At 40.4% G+C, this 21,026-nt stretch overlaps 1 protein-coding gene across 4 annotated transcripts in view; it reads left to right on the top strand.

Annotated features, from left to right (window-relative positions):
* HACL1 (2-hydroxyacyl-CoA lyase 1) overlaps positions 1-18,109 on the top strand; it is a 45,587-nt gene extending 27,478 nt beyond the window's left edge. For 2 of the 4 annotated variants that reach the window (XM_081286326.1, XM_081286324.1), the window contains 4 exons: positions 5,526-5,684; positions 7,479-7,586; positions 8,506-8,692; positions 10,960-11,147. In XM_081286326.1, coding sequence (XP_081142452.1) covers positions 5,526-5,684; positions 7,479-7,586; positions 8,506-8,692; positions 10,960-10,992 — 487 coding nt within the window. In that variant the 3' untranslated portion in view covers positions 10,993-11,147. Of the gene's footprint in view, positions 1-5,525; positions 5,685-7,478; positions 7,587-8,505; positions 8,693-10,959; positions 11,148-16,355 lie in introns of those variants that run through there. The other 2 variants (XM_081286323.1, XM_081286325.1) reach the window with 2 other exon arrangements.
* The last annotated feature ends 2,917 nt before the right edge of the window (positions 18,110-21,026 follow it).

Below are 21,026 nucleotides of genomic sequence, written 5' to 3'. Positions count from 1 at the left end.
TCAAAAACAGGTTAGATCAAATAGAAAAAAGAATATTGGAGCTTGAAGACAAGTCTTTCAGTATATTATATTTAAATAGAAATTTTAAAAAGAATAAAGGAAACTTACAAGATCTCTGAGACACCATTAAAAAAAAATCAAACATCTGGCTCAAAAGTATACCTGAAGGTCAAGGGCATGAAAAACCTGTTTGCTCCAATAATAAAAATTTCCCAAGTGTTGGGAAAGAAATGAACATTCAGGTACAAGAGGCATTTAGAACCCAAATAGAGATAACCAGAAAAGAACCTTTCCACAATTTATTGTAGTTAAACTGCCAAAAATACTGGCAAGAGAAGGAATATTAAAATCTGTGAGATGTTCCAAGTCACCTTTAAAGGTAGACCATGAGTCTAAAAGCAGATTTCTCAGCAGAAACTCTGAAGGCCAGGAGGGTACAGAATGACATATTTCAAGTCCTGAAAGAAATTAACTGCCAATCAACATTACTATACCCAATAAGGCTGTATCTTTCAAAATCAAAGGAAAAATAAAGATTTTCCAAGATAAGCATAAACTAAAGGAATTCATGACCCTAGACCAGCATGATGCTTAAAGGAGAGCTTTTGGTATGATATGTTCTGCTTTCATTTTTGTTTGATTCAAGGACTTTTTAAAATTTTCTTCCTATGCCCAGAAGAGGAAGAAAGATAAACGTTATCATGAGAGTATGAGAAAGAATACATCCCACTAAAAGGGTAGCTATGCCTATGAGACTTAGAAAAGAATCAAACATTATCAGTAGAGTAAACCATCAAACTTCAAAGATGAATAAGAGAGGAGAAATAAACAAAAACTCAAAACCACCAGAGACCCAACAAAATGACATGAACAAATACATACCTTTTAATAATAACTCTTTTGTTTAATTGAGGTTGAACACAATACCTTTATTTATTTATATGTAGTGCTGAGGATTGAACCCATCACCTTACACATTCTGGGCAAGTGCTTTGCTGCTGAGCCACAACCCCAGCCCCTCATTAGTAACTCTTAAATGTAAATAGTCTGAATTCTTCAATTAAAAGACAAACTGACAGAATGAACTTTTTAAAGAAGACCCAGCAGTGTGGAGTCTACAAGAAACTCACCTCACCTGCAAAGACATACACAGATTAAATGGATGGAAAATTATATTCCAAACAAATAGAATCTGAAAGAAAGTAGGAGTGGCTAAACTTATAGCCAACAAAATATTCTTTAAGACAACATCAGAAGAGACAGAGAAGGTCACTATATATAGATGAAGGGAACTATATATGATGAACTGTTCATCAAGAAGATATAATAATTATAAATTTATGTGCACTGAACATCAGAGCATTCAGCTTTATGAAACCAACTCTACTAGACATAAAGGGAGAGGTAGGCCCCAAAACAATAATAGTGGGTGACTTCAGTACTCATTCTCATCAATAGGTAGATGGTCCAAACAAAAAAGTCAGCAAATACCAGTTAAATTACACTAGAGAACAAATGGACCTAACAGGCATTTATAGAATATTCCATCCAACAGTTGTAGAATGCACATGGAACTTTTTCTAAAATAGTTCAGATATTAGGACACAAAGCAAGTCTTAACAAGTTCAAAAGAATGAAGCAATATTTTGCATTTTCTTCTTCAATCATAACGGAATGAAACAAAGTTAACCAAAAGCCAGTATATGCCTATAATTCAGCGACTCAGGAGGCTGAGGCAGGATGATTATAAATTCAAGGACAGCCTTAGCAGTTTAGTGAGACCCAGTCTCAAAAAAATAAAGGACTGGGTACTGTCAGGGGTAAAGTGCCCGTGGGTTCAACCTCAAGTAGCAGCGGGGAAGAAATCAACAACAAGAGAGACAGGAAATTATAAAAACCACATGGAGATCGAACAATACACTTTTTGATCAACTAGTAGATAATTGAAGAAGTAAGAGGGGACATTTTAAAATTTCTTTGAATCAAGCAAAAATGGAAAGAACACTGAAACTTGTGGGGTGCAGCAAAAACAATTCTAAGAGAAAAGTTTGTAGCAATGAGTACCTACGTTAAAAAAGAAGAAAGATCAAATTACCTTATGATCTCAACACCTTATTTTTTCCAAATAAGAAAAAAAATTCATATCAGCAGAGGAAAGAAACAGTAAAGATCAGACACATAGACCAGTGGAAAATAGAAAACTCAAGCCAGGTGCCATGGTACTTAGCTGTAATCCCAGTGGCTCTGGAGGCTGAGGCAGGATCATAGCCTCAAACCAAACTCAGCAATTTAGTGAGACTGTAAACAACCTAGTGATACCCTGTCTCCAAAAAAAAAAAAAAAAAAAGTGTGTGTGTGTGAGGTTCTGAAGATGTGGCTCAGTGGTTAAGCACCCCTGGGTTCAATCTCTGGTACCAAAAAAAAAAAGAAAAAGAGAACCCCAAAATTAAACCCATATATCTACAGCCAACTGATTCTCAACAAAGGTGCCCAAAGTGTACATTGTAGAAGGTACAGCCTCTTCAGCAAATGATGCTTTCTGGGAAAACTGGATAGTCACATGCAAAAGATTGAAATGTGTTCCCTGGCTTTTCCCTTGCACAAATTTCAACTCAGAATGGATCAAAGATCTTAATGCAAGACTTGAAACTACTGGAGGAAAACTGGGGATACTGGCACAGTTAACAATTTCATGAATAGGACTTCAAAAACAAAAGCAAGAATTGACAAATGAAATGACATTCAGTTAAAAAGCTCTGCACAGCAAAAGAAACAATCAACAGTAAAGAGACAGCCTACAGAATTAAAGAAACGGAACTAAACAGAACCAAAAAGACTTAACATCAAAAGAACAAGTAATCTACTCAAAAAATGGACAAGTAATCTCAACAGATACTTCTTAAAAGTACAAATGACAGGAGGTGGAGAGAGAGAAGGGGAGGGGAGGGGAGGGAAGGGGAGGGGGGATAGTGGAGAATGGGATAGACAGCAGAATACATCAGTCACTAGAAAGGCAATTTGTAAATCAATGGAAATGTAACTGATGTGACAGCAATCTGTATACGGGGTAAAAATGGGAGTTCATAACCCACTTGAATCAATCTGTGAAATATGGTATATTAAGAACTATGTAATGTTTTGAACAACCAACAATAAAATTAAAAAAAAAAGAAAAAAAAAAGTACAAATGACCAAATAGCTACATGAAAAAATGCTCAATATCTTTAACCATCAGGGAATGCAAATGAAAGTCACTTTGAGATTCAACTTTAGTCACGTCAGAATGGCTCAAAAAAAAAAAAAAAAAATCCTGGTGAGGATGTGGAGAAAAATAAACCCTTATACACTGTTGATGAGATTGGAAACTAGTACAGCCACCACAAAAAACAGTATGGAGGTACCTCAAAAATAAAAAATAGAGCTTACCATATGATCCCACTCCTGTGTGCATACCTGAAGAAATGAAGTCAGCACGCAAAAGCAATATGTGCAGCATGTGCAACCTTTCTTTATCATGGCACTATAAACAATAGCCAAGTTATAGAATAATTGTAGGTGCCCAACAGCAGATGAATGGGTAAAGAAAATATGATAACTATACACTAGAGAATATCATTTAGTCATGAAGAATGAAATCCTGTCATTTGTAGGAAAATGGATGTAACTGGAAGAATTTGTTACATGAAGTAAGCCATACATAGACAATTATCTCATGTTTTCTCTCAAATGTAAAAACATAAAAAATAAGAGAGAGATGACCTGAAAGAAGAGGGACTGTTAGAGAAAAGGAGAAAGACTGGGGGCAGGGAAGAGAAAGGAGGCCAAAGGGGGATGGATGGACACGATATATGTGTGGATAGAAATGTCACTGTGGATTCCATTAATTTGCACAACTAATATGTGTTAATCATGATAAAAATAGGAAGTCATTTGAATGTTGATGAATGGAAAAATAAGTTAGCATCTCTTGATTTGATACTCCTTTTTTTCTTTTTGTGGTGCTGGGGATTGAACCCAGGGCCTTGTGCATGAGTCAAGCACTCTACCAACTGAGCTATATCCCCAGCATACTCTTCAACAATTTAAATGAATATACTAAAGGTACTTGAGTCAACATGAACACATATCAGAAATGTAATGTTAACTGAAATAAGGTACAGTCTAATGCCATCTATATAATTTTAAAATAATACCAAATGCATGAGATTAATAAACACCAAATTTAAATTAGTTATTACCTGTGGAGAGGTAGGGATAAAATAGCATCAGGGAGAAGTACAGAGGAGGCTTTAACTCTTCACAAAATTCTACTTCTTTACAAACACAACTAAGGGATGAGGTGGTGGTTCTCTGGAAGTGGAGTGTCCTCTGGTGCCCAAGGAGGCTGATCACTGGTTGCTTTGGAACCCCACTGGTCACCAGTGCCCACAAGCCTCATTTTCTCCAGGACCAGCCTACCCCAGAGTGGGTTCCAAGTCTGTTCACTACTGGACTGGTGAGAGTGTTGTCAGTGTTTTGCTTCTGAGCCTGCATCCAACTGCTGATTTTAGTCCTTGCTCTCTGATGATCTCCCTGGCTGCAGCCTCCACTCTCCATGTCAACTAGGCCTTGGACAAATTCTTTCTGACAATGTCCATGGACTTACATGGAAGAAAACTGCCAAGGCAGGTCTTTTGACACTCTCAGCTTTAATCTTTGCTGGGTTTTGTTAATTCCAACTATGCAATGGATGCTCTGACCTTTTTAACTTAATACCTTAAGAAATGATTGTGGGTCTGAGGTTGTAGCTCAATGGTAGAGTGACATGTGGGGCAGTGGGTTCCATCCTCAGCACCACATAAAAATAAACAAAATAAAGGTATTGTGTCCATCTACAACTAAAAAAAATAAAAAGGAGTTGATTGTTCTCCTTTGCTCTGTCATTGCCATTTGACTGGCAATAGGAGGAAATAACAGAAAAGTCCAAGTTGAGATAAATCTTCTAATTACAGTTATTTTAATAATTCAATTATAAACTGGGACTTAATTGTCAAATATATTTTTGTTACTTATTCTAAAATAATCTGTCTACAAATATAAAAGTGTAAAATAGTGTAACTTTTCTATTGCGAAAATCTCTAAATGAAACTAATCTATGAAAATAAAATTTTTAAGAAGTTAAATGCTGTAGAAAAAAAGTTTGGGAACTATATGTGTTTATAGTATAAGGACATATAAGTGAATTCTTGGTTGAGTTTTTATATAGAGTTTTTATGCTTGATATATGATTATCATGTGACAATTTACATGCTTATTGTTCTAAGGATATCTTTAAAGTCCTCTGAGCAATCGTGTGGCTTTTTCCTCTCATGTTCCTTATTCTTGACAAAGCAGTTCCTTCTAGTCAAAAACTTTTATATTAAAGAGAATGTTTTTATATTTTCTTATTTTCCAATGAGCTATGTAAATATAACTAGAAGGTTTGTGCCAATGCCACCTTCTATGACATGCCCCAGAGATTTTATTTTGGCTTTGTTCCCCAACAGGCTTGATGCTGGTACTTTTGGAACAATGGGAGTTGGTTTGGGATTTGCTATTGCAGCTGCTCTAGTGGCTAAAGATAGAAACCCTGGGAAAAGGGTCATCTGTGTGGAGGGAGACAGTGCCTTCGGGTTTTCTGGCATGGAGGTGGAAACCATTTGCAGGTAAGACACAGTCCTGCAGCAGAGCATTTTCTTCTCCTAAATGTGAAAATTTACACATAAGACCCCCTTGCCTGACAGTTCCCAAGTGTTCCCCATATTGCCAGGTGCTCTGAGCATAGCACTGGTAGGTAACACAGTGTAAATAACCTGCAGAGTGGTGAGGTGTAGTTTTGAGGTCGCTGAAAAAAAAAAAATGGGCCTGAGAGAAGCTTGTTTTCTGCAGGGAGATAGAGCCTGGTGGTTAAGAGCATAACCTCTGGGCTAGGTAGCCTGGATTTCAGTACTGGTTCTACTCTGTCAGGCCAAGTGATTTTATTTGTGTCATTTAACCAAGCCTCTCTCTTCCTCTCCAAAATAGGAGTAGGAATAGTAATAGTTCCTGCCTTAGAGAGTGATTGTGAGGAACAAATGAAATAATCAGGGTAAATTTTGAAGTGATGCCTAATGGATATGAGTCATTCAGGTTATATTTTTAGTCATGAGGAATCATGGAGAAACTCATGAGTTGTGGCTCCTACTGAAGGATTAAGGGGACCCCCTATCCCCAGCTATATTTAAACTGTAGTAAAGCCATTTGGTTCTTAGGACTCTTATTAGGACTTCTGTGAACATGTTTTGGGGCTTTTGCTTTTCTTTTTGTGGGTACTGGGGATTGAACTCAGGGGCACTAGACCACTGAGCCTCATCCCCAGCTGTATTTGTATTTTATTTAGAGACAGGGTCTCACTGAGTTGCTTAACACCTCACTTTTGCTGAGGCTGGCTTTGAACTTGAGATCCTCCTGCCTCAGCCTCCCAAGCTGCTGAGGTTACAGGTGTGTGCCACTATGCCTGGCTGTTTTGGGGCTTTTGAAGCTTTGGTATATTAAAACTTTCAAGATTGGAGGAAGATACTGCCTGTTAGAGTGTCAGTATTGACAACTAAGTGACACCAAAAAAATGATTTATGGGGAGTCAGCTTTCTGGAGAGTAACGATTCCCTTTTAACCTGGAGAGCAAATAGTTGCCACAATCCTATAGTATAGCAATGTGTGGTTCAGTTTTGGCTTCACTGCCTATCCTAAGAAATTAATCTGTTGGAAATAAAACCCCTATTCTTTTTCTGTAACTAATGAAGTTTAATCAGTTGTTTGTTTTGCTTTTTTTATTGGTCTCTTTTCTTCGTTGAAGACATTGTTAGACACTCTTTCTACTGATTACAGCAGCTGAAGCATCTCTGATTACAGGTAGAAGTGTGAGCACAAACTGACTCTGCCAGTTGCTGTGTGCCTCTCACAGCATCTAGGAAGGACTGGTTGTCTGTGAGGAGCTCAGTGAATAGAAAGGCATTTTCTAAACAGTATTCCTAGCAACTTCTTCAGAAGACATGCTTCAGAGGATATTAAGTAGAAAGGTGTTGTCCACGTGGTGGCACATGCCTATAATCCCAGCAACTTGGGAGGCTGAGGCAAGAGTTCAAAGCCAGCCTCAGCTACTTAGTGAGGCGCTAAGCAACTCGTGAGACCCTGTCTCTAAATAAAATACAAAACAGGGCTGGGGATGTGGCTCAGTGGTCAAGTGTCCCTGAGTTCAATGTCTGGTACCAAAAATAAAGTAGGAAGGTGTTATTTTTTTTCTGCCACTCTATGATGTTTCTGTTGATGGTGTAATATTCTTTATTAGGATAATAAATGCTTGGTTTTTAGTTTTCCTCTAATATTACAAAATGCCTATAGAAAACTGATTTTTAAGTTAACATTTACACCAAAAGAAAAATTGAAGAATGATTTCCTTCTTATTTTGTTCTCATTTTGAGGTACAATTTGCCAATCATACTCTTGGTGGTGAACAATAATGGAATTTACCACGGTGTTGATAAAGATTCTTGGAAAGAAATGTTAAAATGTCAAGATGCTACTACAGTGTAAGTAACCCAGAACAGTGTGTATTTGCTTTCTCTCATCTCTCTCTCATTCTCTCTTTAAGAGTTTGCTGTATTGGAATGTCCTTGTGTCATGTGAATATTGTTTGTTTCTATTGTCAGCCCCTTTAAAGGATAGAAACCCTGCCTTCATTGTTGCTCTTTGCACAACTCTCTGTGATTAGTGCTTTATAAATAGTTTATAGCTGATGAAGACTCATGAGTGTATGTCTAAGCTTTGCTAATGACGGGCTTATTGCAAGGTCCCCAGTCTTAATGTTCCTACTACACCAGGGAGGGACATGGATGTTTACATATTGTTTATGATCCAGAGGTCTTCCTTCCTTTTACCATTTAGCTAAATCTTGGTCATCCGATGGCAGAGCCAAACTAAGACTGTTACAGCTGGCCATGGGGTGGATGCAAGATGTGAATTTGTGAGCCAGCCAGGATGTTTGTTAATGCCTCCCAGACTTCATGTGCTGCTTTGTTGTTGTGCTGTGACCATTCCTTTCCCTTTTGGATTCTAATAGTTGAAAGTGTAGCCTTGGCTGTCTGGCATAGTAGCCACTAGCCACATGTTGCTACTTATATATAGTTAAAATTAAATGGAACTAAAAATTCAGTTCTTCAGTTTACTCATATTTCAAATGCTCACAGCACCAAGTAGCTGGTGGCTGCCATACTATCTGTAAAACATTTCCATCATCACAGGAAGTTTTCTTAGATATTTCTATAGACAATAAAAAATATAGGGAAAATTTCATGTTCTGACAGCTTAAGTGTCAAGATCAAAGGGTTAGATATAAAAGTATGCTTTTCAGCTCAGCTTCAGTTTTTTCACTGATTATTTCAGAGAATGATTTTTTCTTCCTAGAAGCTTTAAGGTTTAAATTTCATTGACCCGTAACGTCTTTTTCAGGGCCCCTCCGATGTGTCTCCTGCCAGACTCACATTATGAACAGGTTATGGCTGCATTTGGAGGCAAAGGATATTTTGTACAAACACCGGAAGAACTCCAAAAATCCCTGAGGCAGACCCTGGAAGATACTACTAAACCCTCTCTTATCAACATTATGATTGAGCCACAAGGCACACGGAAGGCCCAGGTAAAAGCATTTGCTAAGCAGAAAGCAGGAAATGCATCTGCTCCTTCCTCATCTCCCTCCAGAAAGGAACACTATTACCCAGAGTTCTTTATAAACATGTCTGAGTTTGGCAATTTTATCAAATGTTCAGTGAATATTTGTTGAGATATCTTTAGGTGTACTGTGTTAGGAATAGCATGGTGAGCAAAACCAGGCTCAGTCCTCATCTCCATGTAGCTTAAACTGTTTTGCAGGGGAGAGGACAGTCCAATAACCTCACAGCTGAAGGTTGCATGATCCACCAAGGTAACTCAAGAGGAAAGGGAGCCAGTTCTAAGCAAACACACAACAAAGGAATCTGATTTATATTGGAGTTATAAGGAAGGCTTCTGGGAGGAAGTGATACTTAAACTGAGATATGAAGGATGAATAGGGAGAATCTGTCAAAGAGGAATGGAAAAAGATGTGCAAAGGCTGTGTGGCAAGAGGAAGCAGGCCACGTCTGAGCGACTGCAAGAAGGCCAGAACAGCTGGAAAGGAGAATGGAGGACGCACAGTGGGAGATGAAATTGTAATAGGATAATTAGTGCAGTAACATCCAATATTAGTTACTTTGACCTCTAAAGCAAAACTACACTGTAGATTATAGCAGTAATATAATGCCAGTGCTACATGATTAAGTTGCTTTTGCTCTTGGTTTTTCACGTTTAATTTTGCACTCTGGTCCTGTCACCCACCTGCTCTTATACACGTGTCCTCCATGTTTCCACCTGGTATGTCAGCCACTCTTTTCAGAACAGATTTTTTTGAGTGCTTTCTGTCTTGGTTCTTAGACTGGCATCCACTGTAGAATCTCTTCCTTTGTTGAACAAGGCAGAACACAAAGAGACATCTGGACGATTAATGAAATATAGGGAACTAATTTAAAAACTTAAGATATGTAGAATTGTTTGTGTAAAAACAGACATCAGAGACTGGAATTTACCTTATAGCCAAGAAACGGGATACTCAAGGTGAAGTCTGGTAATGAGGAAAGTGAGCACAGACAGGTTGAGTCAGGATGGGGATGGGCAGGTAGCATTAGCACGGATTTCTGTGGAACAAGAAGGCAGACTATTTTGAGATTGGGTCAGCCACCTTGAAAAATGTACCCCTGTGGGCTTATTGATTGCCTTTTCTTTTGTTTTCTGGTGCTGAAGATTGAAACCAGGGCCTTATGCATGCCAAGCACATGCTCTACCACTAAAGTACATCCCCCTTGCCTTTTTTTCCCCTTGAGTTCTATTTTTTGAAGTGACTTTTCTCAACCAGACACCCAGTGGACAGGTTCTTAAATCATGACATTTTATTAATTTATAACTGGGTATATACTTTCCAGTGACTGGGATGTTAGTTTTGTAAACCAGGATGCCCTTTTCCTGGCATCAGGGCATCAGAGTACTAGGGAAACTAAAGCCACTGTAAGACCCTGACAAATACTATCATAAAAATGGCCTTGATCTGTGTTAGTCATGGAAAAGCCTGGTGACTTGCTCTCTTTCCGCTAGTGAGTTCATCCTTCTAAAGAAATGCTTCCAGTGATCCATTCTATTATTTTCTCTGTGAATTTTGTTCAGGTATTTCTGGGGAAGTTCTTATCCTTGTCTTATAATTCTGTGAGGATTATCCTTATATATCTTACATTTAATCACTTCTGAATTATCTTCCTTTCAGATATATATTCACTGTGTAAATGTACACACACACACACACACACACACACACACACCATAGTTTTCATGTTATTACTTTTCAGTGATGGTCCCTTAGCCATTTACCACTGAGTCACAGTGTAGGCTGGCTGCTTCCTGCTTTAACACAGGCAATACCTACATCTCTGCAGTGTCCTGTGTCCAGGCCACATGTGTAGGATGCTGTTAGTCCTAGAAAAGGTTTCCATGCATAGTTCTTTTTGTCCTTGTTCTCAGACCCTGTAGCTCAGCCCTTCGTGGGCCTCCATCCTCTCTTCTCTCCTTTCAAGTTATTTCTGCTTCTTTCATTCTCTAGTTTGTTATGCCCTGATTGCAGTTTGAGGAAGAGGACCCAGAAAGCCATGTTACGTTGTTTGTAGGGCCAGGCAACAAGGTTCACTAGTGGATTGTTATCTCCTTTTTGGGAAAGCACTAGATCAAAGACAGACCTCATTGATAAAAGTCCCTTGTGTGGGACTTTTAAATTATAGAATAAGCAAAACAGAGTACAGTTTGAGATGAATTATTTCTTCTGACTGAATGTCTTTTCTTTTCTAGGATTTTCACTGGCTCACCCGCTCTAATATGTAAATAAAGATGCCAGTAGGTGTTCTTGAGGAATTTTCTCTTTCCTACAAGGTTGAATTTTGTTTTCCACAGCAAAGTTACTATAAATATAATGGTGCAAAGAAAAATAAAATAATATTTTAAAATAACATTTTATAATAAAGGAATTAATTAAACACAGAAAAGTTACATTGTTTGTTTCAATTTCAATCATAAATGTCCCCCCAAGATCCGTATGTATACTCAATGCCTGTCACCGACCTGTGGCACTGTTGGAAGGTAGTAGAACCTTCAGGAGGTGGGGCCCAGAAAAACGAGGTTAGGTCATTGGGGACTTGCCCTTGAAGGGGATATTGGAATCCCAGTCCCTTCCCCTCCTCCGCCACACACTCCTGCCGTGCTGCTGCCTCACAACAGGCCCAAGGGCCATAGGGCCAAGTGATCGTGCACAGAAACTTCTGAAATCCTGAGCCAAAATAAATATTTCCTCTTTTTAAGTTGATTTTCTTAGGTATTTTGTCAGTGACAGAAAGCTATCCTAGTATATTCTACCACAGAAATAATAATTTACAGGTGAAAGAAGAGGAAGGGTTCTACAATTGCATTGTAACTGTCTTAACTGCTGATTTACACATCCGTTTTCTTTTATGTAAATCCATTCTGAAAGTTAAACTTTAATTTGTAAAAACCTTTGAAGAAAAAAGCTGTTAAGAATTGTCTAATATGAGTGGTGGCTCAGTGGTAGGGCATGTGTGATGCTCTGGGTTCGATCCTCAGCATTCCATAAAAATAAATAAATAAATAAAGAGATTGTGCCCAACTACAACTAAAAATTTAATATTTTTAAAAAAGAATTATCTAATGTAAGCTGGGTGTGGTGGCACATTCCTGTAACCCCAGCAGCTTGGGAGACTGAGGCAAGAGGATCAGGATCGTGAGTTCAAAGCCAACCTCAGCAAAAGTGAGGCGTTCAGAGAACCTGTCTTTAAATAAAATACAAAATAGGATTGGGGATGTGGTTCAGTGGTCAAGTGCCCCTGAGTTCAATCCCTGGTACCCACTCCCCAGAAAAAGAGTTGTCTAATGTAGAAACATGTTCAGTAAGTAGGGGAGCATAGGCTGTATTTTATGTTTTATCTTGTGATGACTTAGTACCTTAGTTTTTAGTGGGACTTGTGCTATATTTGAGTTGTTTTTGTTTTGTTTTTCCCCCTGTAAAGAACTGACTGAAGAGCTGAGGTTGTGGCTTAGTGGTAGAGCACTTACCTAGCACATGTGAGGCTAGGTTCAATCCTCAGCCCCACATAAAAATAAGTAAATAAAATAAAGGTATTGTGTCCTTCTACAACTGAAAAAAAAAAAGCAAAATAAAAATCTCACTGAGCCACAGGAGATGTAGAAGCACACTAATAACTGCAGGGTATATTTGGACTAGCCACCTCAGTTTACACAGGCCACATCAAGACCAATAGAGGTGGCCTTAATGTGCAGTCATGCACCACATGACATCATTTTGGTTAGTGACAGATCATATATATGACAGTGGTCCCAAAGATAATGAACTAAAAATTGCTATCACCTAGTGCGTCGCAGCCATAGTAGCTCAACAACACAAGGTATTACCCTTGTGTTTGTGGTAAAGCTGGTGTAAACAAATCTATACTGCCAGTTTAATAGAAGGATAGCACATAAAATCATATATACTGTAAAAAAAATCATATATACTATGTAATACTTGATAATAAATGTTACTGATGTATGTATTCACTCTGTATCCTTTTTATATGTGGGTATGTTACTGGGGATGGAACCCAGGGGCACTGTGCCACCCAGCTATATCCCCAGCCTCTTTTTAAATTTTATTTTGAGATATGGTCAAGTTGCCCAGGCTGATCTCAAACTTGCTATCTTCCTGCCTCAGCTTCGTGTTGCTGTATATTCTTTTATCAGTACTTTTAAACTGTATTCCTGCTTATTAAGAGAAAGTTTGCTGTGCAGCAGCCCATACATCTTGTATTTCCTGAATCTCTGGACTGCACCATTTTCTCTTGTACTTCATGTAATCTCGAGTTGCTGTGTTCATTGTAGCCTCAGGAGCCAAGAGCCGTACTCCACACACAGCATACAACCTAAGTGTATAGCAGGCTATTCCATTTAAGTGTGTGTAAATACACTATGATAACTGCACAATGATGAAATTGCCTTAATGATGTGTTTCTCAGGCCACATCCCATTGTTAAATGGGATGACTATATAAAGAAATATTGTAAACTAGGCACAGTGGTGCACACCTGTTATCCCAGCAGCTTGGGAGGCTGAGGCAGGAGGATTATAAGTTCGAAGCCAGCCTCAGCACATTGGTGAGACTCTGTCTCTAAATAAAAAATCAAAAGGGCTGGGTTCAATATAGGGTACCAAAAAAAAAAAAAAAAAAAAAAAGAACTGTTGTAAATAGGAAAAGTTTTAATGTACCAGTAGAAAAAAAGGAAAAGGTCCCAAAAGAGAGGTAACAGTAAAAATACAAATGGTAGTGAAACGTGAGTCTGAATAAACATGGATATGTTATATATTCTGAAAATCAGTTCCTTTGGCCTATCCACCTGGCCAAGCACTTTTTACGTGATTTAGTTCAGGTAAGAGTGAAGTGAAACGGAGACTCCTGTGCTTCCATTGGGAGGTGAAATTGGTGCAACATTTCTAATTAGTAATTCTAGGAGAGTTTGCCTTTGGAATCTTAAAAATGTTCATACCTCATGCCTTTGACCCAGCGAGTCTACCTAGGGAATGGATCCTAAAAAAAAATAATAAAATGTTTGATCAGGTACTCTGGGTTCAATCCTCAGTACCACCAAACCAAAATGAAAAACTTAGTGGAGATTTTTTTTTTATAGTTACTACACACGTGCACCTTTGAAGTAGCTCAGTTTATTATATGACACGAACACCTAGATAATGGGGGAAACAGTGCATTCCGGTGAAGAAGTGGCCTGGGACTGAAATAAATGGAAACTTAAGAGTGACTGCAGTAGAGTGTCATATGATTGTATGAAAAGTTAGAAACCAGTTGAATTCCAGGTGGGAAGTGTGACTGGGGAACCCTGATAAAGCTGATGGCCTTCTGCTGTGGAGAGTGAAACACAGCTGGAATTGGAATCATCTGGTGTCCAGTGGTTGCATTGGCTGCTACGAATCTGAATAAATTGAATTATGTGGAAAGAAGAAATTTGACAATCCTATAAATCCTACCCTTACAGTAATTGGAGATAAAATTAGGCCTTAGACTCAGCCCTGACAAGCAGGGCTGCGTGTACCCCTGGATTTCACTGAGTAATCTTGCATATTCCCTTCTCTTCAAGGCCTTTCTGTCCAGGAGAGGGGCCAGCTGATCAGCAAACCCAGAGCAAATCTAGGTTGTATGGTCTCCCCTCCAGTTAGGGAGCAGAGAAAGGCACACTTGGAAACCTCTGGGTCAAAGTTTGAAGGGATCGCTTTAAGGGACTCAGGACCTAGAAATATGCACAGAAATGGCAAAATCCATTATTTTTATCTTTTGTGGATAGAGCTGGTCTTTGGAACTGATTCTGTGGAATGTTAATCTACAGCCATGTGGTTTGGCCCAAGGCTCATTCCCCTGGACCCCCTGCCCATTCCCAGGAATGGCCTCCCCACTCTGTGTTCATGGCAGGTTCACCTTAGCCCTGACCTTGCTCCTGCTCTTTCTGCTGGGGTGCTCTGCGTGTCCTCATACATTCTCACCATGTGAATCCGCTCCCCGCCCCCAAGGCCCAGCTCCACAGTCCCTTCTTCCATTGAAGTCATCTTCCCTGCTGGTTCCCCTGACATACCCTGTGTGCACCTTTGTCACTTACAATATATGATATTCGTGGTGAGTTGAACTCCCATCTCCCCCACTCGTTGTGAGCACCTGGGTAACCCAGATACCACCCACCTCACCCCACCCGCTGCCAGCCTTCCAAGCCTGCACCCTCTTGCTCTTGTTTGGCCAGTGCCTTGGGGAAATTCTCCCCTCAAGAGCCTGCTTCTGCTTGGCAGATTGCAGTACCACATCACAGAGATTATCCTGGGGTGGAAGTGATCTAGGAGGGCTTTTCTCACTCAAGGCACAGCAGACAACTTTAACCAAGATGCAGGGTGCACAGATGAGCCACCAAGGATCAGAAACTCAACCCAATGCCTGTGTATTAAATAAGCCCAACAATTCTTAGAGCAATGCTGGGGATGGAGGTTGGAGACCTGAGGCCCTGAAATGATTGAAATTTAGTTTCCACCCTGGCAGAATGGAAATAAAAATTAAAAATAGATTCAGTTACCGAAAATAATTTTTCCTTTCAGAACAGAGTGCTGTGGACTGAGATTCATGTCACTACAGTCTTAAAGCAATGGTGTCAACCCTGCCCCTTTATCCTTCATCAGCCACTCCGTCTATCCCCTTGCCTTACCACTCTGCATTAGTTGTTCAAAATTTTCACATTATCTTTATTTAGTTATTTTTCTATATTAACTTTAATAGCAAAAATAAATCTGGTATTTTAATTGGAGTAGGTCTGGGGGAAGCACAGCTGGGAGGTGCCCAGGGTGGAACCCAGGCTGGGCCTTGCACATGCTGAGAAGGCTGTCCACCACTGAACTGGTGGACGCCCCTTGGAGTGTGTCTTAAAGTTGATTGTATTAGCAGAAAAATGTACTGTTTGATAGAGCGAGCATATCAGGAGACAAATGCCATTGAAAAGTTAGTTTTTAGAGTTTGAGAGTAGAAGGCACTTCACACCACACCTCACAGGGCTGCAGGAGGCACCACCAAGGCTGGTCTCAGAACTAGTGGGCTGAGGCTTTTATTGCAGGAAGAAAGATGAAGGATAGGCTCCTGGGTGGTGTGGGGCTGTCTCTGTCCACTTGTGGCCCTGGGGTAATTAAGGCAGGAGAATAGTGGCCCAGAAAGTGGGAACCTGATAAAGAGGGAGGCTGGGGTTTTTGTGGGGTTTTTGTTTGTTTGTTTGTTTGTTGGGTCTGGATTGGTTAGTTTGCATATGAAAAGCAAGAATTACAAAAAAGAAAAAGACCTGGTTAATAGTATTGACTGAATATTCATATAACCATGAGATGGATAATTGGAGAACTGGATCTTAAGATATTATTTCTATTCAAGAATAAAGCATCTTTTATTGAAACTGTTTCTTTGGGGAAAGTGCTCATCATATTTGCTCTATTCTTCTATTTAATTTGTTCCTAGAAGTGAATCTGTTTCACTGCTGTTGTAAATACATTATCAGCTTCCACTATGTTGTATATGTAGCTATTGTTTGCATATTTTGTGTATTGAAGTCTATACCTAACCTCTTTTTCCTTTTTTTTTTTTTTTTATCTAGAGGCATTGGCCACTACTTCCAGAACAATTCTCAATGATATTGGTGGGCATGCACTGTCTTCCTTCTGGGTGTTATTAGAATCACCATATCTTTTATCTACTTTCCTCCTTGAGGAGGAAAAAATGACAAGAAAACCTTCCCAGGAGGATTTCCTGAGGTTCCAGGACTGGAATGTTATCATGGTTTGGATCTTAAATGTCCCTCAAAGTCTTGTATGTTAAAGGCTTGGTTGCCACATGCTGTTGGAAGATGGTGGAACCTTTAAAAGGCAGGGCATAATTGGAAGAAGTTAGGTCACTGGGGATGCCTCCATGAAGGAGAACTGGAATGCTGGCCCTCCCTCTGTCTTTGCTTCCTAGCTGCTATAAAGTGAGCAGCTTCACTCCAGCACACACTCCCCATGGTAATGTCCTGCTTCACCACAGACCCCAAACCAATAGAGCCAAACGACCATGGACCAAACCCTCTGGAACCATGAGCTAATAAGCCTTTCTGTTAAGTCTTCTGTGGCATTTTGTCACAGCAACAATGAAATCTAACAAATGTCTTCCCCAAAGCTACATGACAAGATCAGAAAAAAGTACCTACTGTTTCCAAGTTGGGGAACCTGCAATAACTTGTGATTTCTTGGCCTCTTAATTATTGCTAGGCAATTGCTTTTTTTTACCTAAACTGCCTTCCTTCAACGCATTGAGACCAAGGATGCCTTCCCCTGGGTTTTCACCTTCACCATCAGGCCAGCTTCCACTTGGTGTCAGCAGAAGGTGACCTCCTCCTCTCCCCTTCTTCCATTGGTGGGGACACCAGTGTGGAGGGGCATCACTTTAGTCAGAGTGCTAGGAGAGGCAGATGAGATTAAACAGGTAAGATGACTGTGAGAGGAAACAGGGAAGGAGCTGAGAACGTCTGGGTGAGCCCTCAGATGCCCAGGCAGATCAGACCCTGGTGGGGGAATGTTAGGATGGCCTTAGGCCTGAGCCTCAGCAACTCCATTTTAACTTCATTTTAAATGGAGTTGCTGTTTCGCCAGGATTGCTGTTTCATCCACAGATCCCTCCAGTATGGCCTCAAACAAGTTACTTCCCCTCGCCCTGATAAGCCCCTGGCAGGCTGTCCTCTCCTGATAAGAGGGAAAGGTGAGAAGATCAGGGTGGAGACCACCAGATCAGATGTTTCTGACCCCAGGGTAAATAATGTCACTGAGAAATCAGGTGGTAGCTGATAAGGATTGAAAGGGGGGGGGTTAAAAGCCCCAAAATTTAGTATAAATGATAGAGCAAATGAACAGAGATTCAGCCAGCCGAAACAAGGATGCACTTGAGCTGGAGAGCCTAGTGAGGACCTGACATCCCATCACTTTCCTCGTTTCTGAGCCTCTGCGTGATCCTCACCACTCTCAAACTCTACCGCCTTATCTGGACCTTGGTGAGAGCCGCAACTCTTCCCAGGACCCCCTCCTCAAGTGGTCATTCACTCCACTCCAGGAAAAGCCTGCCTTGGTTCTGCACCTGATCACCGTGGTCTGAGTGAGTGTGCATCTGCTGGACTCAAAGCCTAAGACTTAAGACCTTTGAACTTAGCATGCAGAGGGAATGTCAGTCATTAGCCTATCATGATTAAGTGTGTTTGCAGTGCTTAGAATTAATCTAGAATTGTTTGCTGTGAATTGATTATGTCTACAGCAGCGCCTAGCATTAAGGATTGTTGTTTTCTTGATTAAGAACCTATAGAGTGAAACTGTATTAAGTAATTTGAGTGAATAAAGCATTGAAAGGGGCAGAAGCGCGCGGATATTCTTTATTTCTCCCCTCCACCGCATACGTCGCAATTTTGCCCCCTCGAGACAGGGAGGAAGCCTGCATGCAGCCTAGGAAGACTTGGCAAGGCCATGGGAGTTCCTGCCTTCCAGAAACAGGCCCGCCTTCCTGCCCTGCTGGACTCTGACTGGCCAGGAGCAGCACAATGCCTGGGAGATATGGCCACAGCACAGATGCAGGCGACAGATTTCCGAGGGCCGCAGCTGGGGACTGTGGTCAGGTATGTCTCTGGTTGGAAACAGGTTCGTGGAACTTCCTGGAGGTTGCTTTGCTGTTGCCCTTTAGACTGTTGGAATTAAAAATTTGGGAGGAAAAGTTCATTAGGCAGGACTTAAAATCCAAGGATTGGACCCAGGTCTATATGCAGCCAGCCCTCTTGGATAGATGGTGTTTCAAAAGAATCTTTTGCGGATAAGCCCTAGTGTCTCTCCTGCATTGGCTTTGGTGGCAGACAACCTCCCTGAGCCTCAATTTCCTCATCTCTGTGGTGGGGTAATAAAAAGCCTATCTGAGTTGTGTGGAACATGTACTCTTTATTGATATGCTGAACTCCAAAATGTATACTCATACACTGCTGGTGGGGCTACAAATTAGTGCAACCACTTTGGAAATCAATATGGAGATTCCTCAGAAAACTTGGAATGGAACCACCATTTGACCCAGTTATGCCACTCCTTAATATATACCCAAAGGATTTAAAATCAGCCTACTACAGCGATGCAGCCATATCACCATTTACAGCAGCTCAACTCACAATAGCTAAGCTATGGAACCTACCTAGGAGCCCTTCAACAGACGAATGGATAAAGAAAATATGGTACACAGACACAATGAAGAATTACTCATCCATAAAGAAGAATGACTATGATATTTGCCATCAAATGGAGACTATCATGCTAAATTAAATAAGCCAGCCCCCAAAAACCAAAGGTTGAAAGTTTTCTCTGATATGTGGAAGCTAATCCAAAATAAGGAGGATAGTGAGGAAAATAATCTAAGTGCTATAGATTAGCTAATGGGGAATGAAGGGAAGGGAAGGGGGTAGGAGTAGGAGAGACAGAGAAATGAATGGGACATAATTTTCCCATGTACATGGATGAAAACAACACATTGAATCCCACCATCATGTCCATCCATAAGAATGAGATCCTAACTAGAATAAGATATAGTCCATACTTATATAATTTTATCAAAGTGGATTCTACTGTCATATATAACTAAAAAAATCAATAAATAGATAAGGGGCAAAAATGCTGAGCACCAAAATGGATAAACAGTCCTCAGTAAAGAAGCCCCTCTCTCTTCAGTCCGCCACGCCTCTGGCCCCCAATCTCAGAGAGTAAAGACCTGGAGAAAGGTAGCCTTGCCCACTGTGGAACACTTTGGTAAGGAAAGTCCCTATGTCTGCACAGGGACTGTGGGCTTTTGACAGGTCACAGGGGAATTGGCCCCAGCTGAGATCTGGCCACCATCCTTCCACACCTCATCACAGGGCTGGTTGTGGTGTGAACTCAGGAAGGGCACATTCATTTGGACCAAACTGAATTAGCCAGACCAGTCGGCAGCCAGGAAGTCATGTGCTACATTCCCAAACCAAAGAAATTAGTTTTAGATCATTCACTTTTGGCATTAGCCATGCCACAGCTCCCTCCTATTAGGGCACATGTGAGAAAACTGGCTGCAGCTGATTGATGGATATTTAGCAAGTCTTTTGCCAGTGCTAGTACAGGACCTCTCTGTTCTTATTCTGAAGAGTAGTACCCCGGCAGTACCTGGCAGGGGAGCTCTAAAAACCTATAAATCACAACCTGCAAGGAGGCCCCAAGACCCCCAGGCAACTCCAGGTATAGCCCAGTTTGAGAATCAGTGAAATACAGTTTCAAATTTTCCTTTCAATTCCAGGGAAGTAGAAAGTACAGTCTACTTCTTATTCATGGAAATTGGAATTGTAGTCCAAGCATTGTGATGCACACCTGTAATCCCAGCTACTTAGGAGGCTGAGACAGAGGATCACGTGTTCAAAGCCAGCCTAGGCAACTTGGTGAGGTCCTGTCTCAAAATAAAATAAAATGAGCTGGGGATGTAGCTCAGTGGGAAATCACTCACCTGGCATACATGAGCTCCTCGGTTCAATTCCCCGTACAAAAAAAAAAAAAGGGGGGGGGGGGAGGGATTGTAAGAATGAGCATTCCAGCAATTTATAACTATATTCTTAAATTCTCTCTCTCAATCTTGTTCCTCTTCAGTACCTTGGCCACTCAGTGTTTAGACTCATACTCCTTTTTTCCTACATAAATATTTGTTTACTTCATGCATCTCTTATAATACATGTTCCCACTTACATTTTTGTAGCATGCACACCCTTCACAGAATCAATTAACTATTCTTTTTTTCTTTTTCTTTTTCTAGGGGCACTTAACCACTGAGCCCCTGTTTTTATTTTCTATTTTGAGACAGGATCTCACTAAATTGCTTAGGGCCTCACTAAGTTGCAGAGGCAGGCCTTGAACTTGCAATCCTTCCTGCCTTAGCCTCCCAAATTTCTGAGATTATAGGTGTGTACCACATGCTCAGCTTGGTTAACTTCCCTTTATTATTCTAACAGAAATTAGCTCCTGAATTCCATTTGCACTTGGTATTTAAGTACAGTTTGATGAATTATTCTTTTCTTCAGTACTGTGGTTTAAACACTGGACCTCATGAATGCTAGGCAAGCTCTTTACCACTGAGCCTTCTCCTAAAATTTTGAGACAGGGTCTTGATAAATTGCCCAGACTAGAGCATGTCATTTAATTTCCATGTACGTTTTATAGTTTCCATTCTTCTTCTTGTTGATTTGTTGTTGATTTCATTG

Source organism: Spermophilus citellus, assembly GCF_964194105.1.
Source record: "Spermophilus citellus genome assembly, chromosome: 3".
NCBI lineage: Eukaryota > Metazoa > Chordata > Mammalia > Rodentia > Sciuridae > Spermophilus > Spermophilus citellus.
The sequence above is the reverse complement of the archived record's forward strand: the minus strand, read 5'-3'. Positions and strand labels throughout refer to the sequence as shown.